This window comes from Triticum aestivum, chromosome 3A (genome assembly GCF_018294505.1).
Source record: "Triticum aestivum cultivar Chinese Spring chromosome 3A, IWGSC CS RefSeq v2.1, whole genome shotgun sequence".
In the NCBI taxonomy this organism is placed as follows: domain Eukaryota; kingdom Viridiplantae; phylum Streptophyta; class Magnoliopsida; order Poales; family Poaceae; genus Triticum; species Triticum aestivum.
Window position 1 is genome coordinate 114,624,248 of NC_057800.1, and position 5,735 is coordinate 114,629,982.

Consider the following 5,735-nt stretch of genomic DNA (forward strand, 5'->3'; position numbering starts at 1 on the left):
AAGCCTAGGCGCATGACGACATCTACGTCGACTTCGTCTCCTCCAACGACGACGATTGAACTCCGCCGCCATCGCACCCGGATGGCTCCGGTGAGCCAAATTTTGGCAGTAGTGTTTACGGCCTCCGCCGCTCATCCGATCTACTTTGTACAAATATGCTATGTATGAAATATGTATGATGATCAAGTACTATGAACGTTGCTAGTTCTACTGAAATAGTTCGATTTCTGACACGAAGCTCTGATTTCAAAGTTTATAAGTTCATTTTACACTTCTGTTGTGCCGCCGCTGTTTTCGTCCCGTATCCGAGGCATTTTACAAATTGTAAACTCAATTTGCAGGTCCGTATTTTAAGGAGTGTGCTAGAGAGATGCTCTTACACCGGTTAACTGTAAACTATGCATCGTGCACAGCTCTCTGCATATGACTGCATCTCGAACATGGGACGGTGCACCAACCAAAGTGGGGCTACAGCTCTCTGCATATGATTCCGCGTTACCCGGATGGACGGCTTAGCCGCCGGCCGACTCATAATCCGGCAGCTGTGGCCCAACTGGTGAATTTACTAGTTATACCACCGACTGTCAAAAATATACTACTAGTTTGACCCCCGGCCACAAAATTCCATCACATTTTTTTTGTTGGCAATCAGTGTAGCAATCACCCAATCATACTTGCATCCATCAGTCATGATTCCAGAGTTGAGATCTACTTCCTCCGTTTCTAAATATAATATTTTTTAGACATTTTAAATGGACTATAATATACAAATGTATGTAGACATTTTTTAGAGGGTAGATTTACTTATTTTGCTTTGTATGTACTTTCTTTGTATGAAAAAGCTTGTCCCTGCAATGAATGAATCTAGCATCAAATTAGTGTTAGATACATCCATTTAAGGAATAAGATTGGGACACGTTTTTCGGACGGAGGGAGTAGTCACTGGTTGAAATCTCTAGAAAGACTTTGAAAACGGTGGGAGTAATTGAGAAAACAAAATGATTCACAGACCCACTCACAACCTTGTCAATCGCCATCGCTCAGTACACGTACACATTCTTATCATTCGCACATTAACACGTCGTTAGCTTAGTTGTCGTTGCTGCGCTCACTATACATAAGCCGTTGCCATACACAGTATCAGTGCATCGTTGATTACCAGATCGCCAGCCAAACACGTACGTAGTACTCGTACGTGCGTGTGCACACGTTCGGAAAGTCTTCGAGCGGCGCGCGGCAGCGGGAATGGAGGTCGGCGAGGCGGGTGCGCAGCAAGGGCGGGCGCTGGCAGCTGCGGCGCCGGAGCAGTGGCGAGGCGCCGTGGAGGCCGCGCTGCCGGGCACGCCGGCGGGCGCCGCGTGGGCGCACGTCGCCAGCTTCTTCTCCGCTCACCGCTACCTCCCTGGCATCGACGTGTGCGAGCGCGTCGTCACGGGAGCCGGCTGCGAGGAGGACGACGACGGCCGGCTGCCGATCGCCCCCGGCTGCGTCCGGCACGTGGCCTCGAGCGCCGCGGGGCTGTGGGCGCGCGAGGAGCTGCTGGAGGCGGACCACGCCGCGCGGCGCCTCCGCTACGCCGTGGTCGACAGCAACATGGGGTTCGGCCGCTACGTGGCCACGCTCCGCGTCCTGGGCCTCGACGGCGGCGAAGGCGGGTGCATGATCTCGTGGGCGTTCGAGTGCGACGCCGTGGAGGGCGAGGGGTGGAGCGAGGCGGCGCTCGTGGCGCGCCTCGGCGCCAGCGTCAAGGGCATGGCCGAGAGGGTGCAGCAGCTCGCCGCGGTGCCTCAGTAGCTGTCGCCGGCGCCCGACGTGGCCGTCGCCGACGGTGATTCGTTTTGGATGAATGCGTGCACTGGTTTAGTTAGCTGAGGCGCTAGCTTTTGACGTGTGGTGCTTAGATTCCATTCCATTGTCATGTGCGCAGTGGCCGTCGCTGCTGCCTTTGAGTTCTCAATTTCTTGGGCACCCTAATTTCCTTATCGTTTTTTAATTAGACGCTAATTTTCTTTATCGTTGATGTGTAATAGATGGAGACATTTGTCCAATCACAGAGGAAATAATAAAAATGGAGCCTAAATAACGTGGTGTCAGCCAGGCACATGAGCATGCTGTGATATTTTTGGCGCGCATGCGAGTTCACGGTTGACATCGACACGGACCGAGTAGTCTGTGGTCCCCAGCACCTTTCGTGTACATTTTTCTCCGTTCAGTGCGGCACATGGTGCGAACAGAGTGTAAGATTCGTTCAGTAAAGAAGAAGGAAAAAAGTCTACAATGGAGATTGGGAATTGGGATGATCAACCTGTTGTTTGTCTGAGAAACCATGGAAGGGTTACGGTCTCAGTTCCGCAACATTGTATGGCACAGGGCCAACCGATCATGAATTCTAGCATGATTTGCCATAAAAGTGGCTTGCAGAATTTTGTCATCTACGAAAATGAGTAATACGTTCAAACCCTAAGCCTCCATTTATCTATTCTCTCGTTTCATGCACCAAGAATGCATATCTGGATTCTGAACCAGTCCAACGTGGAGTCCTGAGTCATCTTTACCACTTGCAGACAGCCAGAGTCAATAGAGATAGGTATAGATTGCTACATTCCACAATTCTAGTACGTCATGACAAGAGAGCAGTCGAAGGCATGAGACGAAGATGATGGCACCAAAGGTGGTCTCTGAGCACCATACTTGTGGATCATATAGCACCAACTTCTGAGCAAGAGCCATCAGAGTTTGACTTAACCCAATCGTCAGCCGGTGAAAAAAACAGCATTATTCCGGCGACGACGTGCACCTGGTTTTCCTTGGCTTTAGGCGGAGACTTGGACCAGGGACATGTTTGGTTGCTCGCATTGTTTTTGGGCACTTTGCATGCTTGTTTTAGTTGGGCCTAATGAAAAAAAAGGCAAAAAATTATCATCTTCACATCGTTTGGTTGCCTGCTGCCTGTATTAGGGGAACAATTTTGGCATGTCGTTTGGTGTCCTGTATTGACCGGAATGATGCAACTACACGGTGTTTGATTGCATACACCAAATATGATTAAGAGTTAACAGTTACACATAACACATAGAGTTACACTATATTGCCTCGGCGACTGCGGTGGGCGGTGACCGCGGCGCCGCGTCCGACGTGATGAGCACAGAGTCGCGGACGAGCAATCATATCGGCGACATGGTGAACCATTTGTTACCGTCGACGTCGCAGGGGGAGGGGGGGGGCGAATAGGAGGGCGCTGGGGCAGAGGGCCGAGATGAACGACGACGGTGGTGGTGCGAGTGCTGCAGGATGCGAGAGAGTGGCCAAGAGGAAGGACGCCAGCGGTGGTGCGAATGCAATAGGACATGGAAGAGGAGGCCGAGAGGAATGATTAGAAAGGATGAATGAAATTAAGGAGTGTCAACAAAACAAATCACATATATGCATATGTATAGTCCACGAGGAAGACTAGGTCTACTCGTCTACGATCATCGTAACAGAAAACATGCAAGGCGAAAGTCGTGTGAGACTACGAGATAAACCTACCGGTCAAAGAAAATTTCAATGGTAGACCGATCACAAAGAATTTGACATAATTCGTCCAAATTAGCTCCAAATATGAACATGAAATTGAACATTTATAGCCGATGAAACTTCAAACCAATCGCCTGAATGAAATTATAACATCAATGCACATCTTTTTTGTGTACAACTAATTTTGAATCAAAGCATCGTTGTGTAAATTTAAAAAGAGAGATTAGAGAAAGAGATTAATGAAGGTACACAACAAACCAAGGTGCCTACTAGCTCGCATCCTTTGCATGTCTCCTACAACCAGACCCACCCATGTGCGCTTGAAATGACTCGACTCAACTTGACTTGCCAGAAATGGCCGATCCGATCAACCCTAGCAGGCCTGCCGAGGAGTGCTTTAATTTCTGTGCGGGCCAAGAATCTGATGCAGGCCAAGCAACCAAACATGCTGAAATCTTCCCGCGCGAGCCTGGTTAGGGTTGATACGGGCTACCAAACGCGTTATAGCACATGTATTTTAATAGGGTGTTTCTATGTACATGTCATATGCGTCACAACACCATAAGCATCACACCTTCCATTTTTGAAAGATCGTATAGAGGTTTTCTTTTGTTTGGGCTTCAAATTCAATAGAATCTGTTGCTGACTTGTTGTGCTAAGGAAGCGGCTGGCAGCTACAATGAGGTAGTCGTTTGGCAACGTAACTATGGAAACGATAGTGTGCTGGTGAAAAGGGTGAAATTTCCCTAGAGTACCATGACTGGTGTGACTTGTTAATCTTTAGTTAATAGACTGTTTGTCAGAGCTAATTCTACCAAATCCCTCGGTAGGGTATCCCGGCATGGCGATTAGGCCAGAGAGGAAACACGAGACAGATTTACCTTGGTCCAGGTCCTCCTTATGAGGTAAAACTCTACTCCTGCTCGTGTATATTGTGATTGGAGTGTACAAAATACAGGTAATACTGAGAGATTCTAATGTGTTCTATTGACTAGCTTGGCCCGGGCTTATATAAGATACTAGGCCCTAGGGTTTTGTTGGAAATATGTCCTAGATGCAATAATATTGTATTATTATATTTTCGTATTCATAATTAAGAGTTATTATTCTATGCTATAACTGTTATGATGCTGGATTATGTGATTTAGTGGAAAACTCAAATGCACGTGTGGAATGATAAACGATAAAATTAGGTTCTTAGTCTTGCCTCTAAGACTGATGGTGATCATGTTTTCCGGATTAAGTGTAACGATAGTCCTAAAACAACATTGAGAGTATGCCATTAGAAGAACTATCATATTGAATCGACCCAAAGTTGTTTGTTATACTTTGAGTTAATATCTTCTGAAATTAATTGTTATAACACGGAGTGTTAACGTGCGTTTTAGTTTCTTAGACCATGAGAGTATTGTAGTTTCTTCTTACCGTACGGTGGCTCAAACGTCATCTGTAACACGGCGATCATAACGACAACTTACAGGTTCATCGGAAAGTTTGACAAGGGACTAGTTAGGTCGAGAGTGGAATTTTCTCCTCTAACGATGAAGATATATTTTTAGGGCCCTCTCAGTGTGACAACATCCATCATCTTCTGGCCAGACACATGTGACTATGTCATGGGGATGCTGGAACGTATCAACGAGAAAGAAGAACAAAATCAGTAATGTGGAGATCGGTATAGTGAGCATGTGTATGACTCAAGAGGATACCATAAATCTAGGGTTTTGTAAAGTATTGCGAAGCAAAGGGAATAGCACATGATAACCAAAGGTTCACTTGAATGACATCCGTGTACTCATAGGGATCGATATGGACGTCCACGGTTCCGCTATCGATCATTGAACAAAGGGGTTTTGTTCATTTCTATGGTTTACCGAACCTACAGGGTCACAAGCTTAAGGTAATCATGATCTGCCAAGCATAGTAGGATGGGAGTATCGAGGATTTATTTGTGAAATAGTTTCGTTAATATTCGAAATAGTTTCTAGAGGATCCGGAAGCGTTTCAGGGTCACCGAAAGGGTTTCGGAGTTTATCGGGCAATACTGGGTATTACCAATAAATAATATATTGCTGAAAAATGTTTCACAGATCTTAAATTAATAATAAAAGGCTCTACTAATTGTTAGGAGGCTTTTATAATTAATTAAATACCAACGGGCCTTAAAAGGCCAAGAGGTGGAAGGCAACTTGGGCCACAAGGGCCCAATAGGGGAGGCG

The 5,735-nt window shown here is 46.5% G+C and overlaps 1 protein-coding gene across 1 annotated transcript; it reads left to right on the forward strand.

Annotated features, from left to right (window-relative positions):
* The first annotated feature begins 1,168 nt into the window (after nt 1-1,168).
* Nucleotides 1,169-2,064, forward strand: LOC123058086 (uncharacterized). Its single transcript, XM_044480910.1, has one exon. The coding sequence runs from the start codon at nt 1,246-1,248 to the stop codon at nt 1,792-1,794; it is 549 nt and encodes a 182-aa protein (XP_044336845.1). The 5' UTR covers nt 1,169-1,245; the 3' UTR covers nt 1,795-2,064.
* Nucleotides 2,065-5,735: the final 3,671 nt, after the last annotated feature.

Excerpts from the sequence above, each read along its gene's own strand:
- LOC123058086 (XM_044480910.1), top strand. The coding sequence starts at position 1,246 with ATGGAGGTCGGCGAGGCGGGTGCGCAGCAAGGGCGGGCGCTGGCAGCT.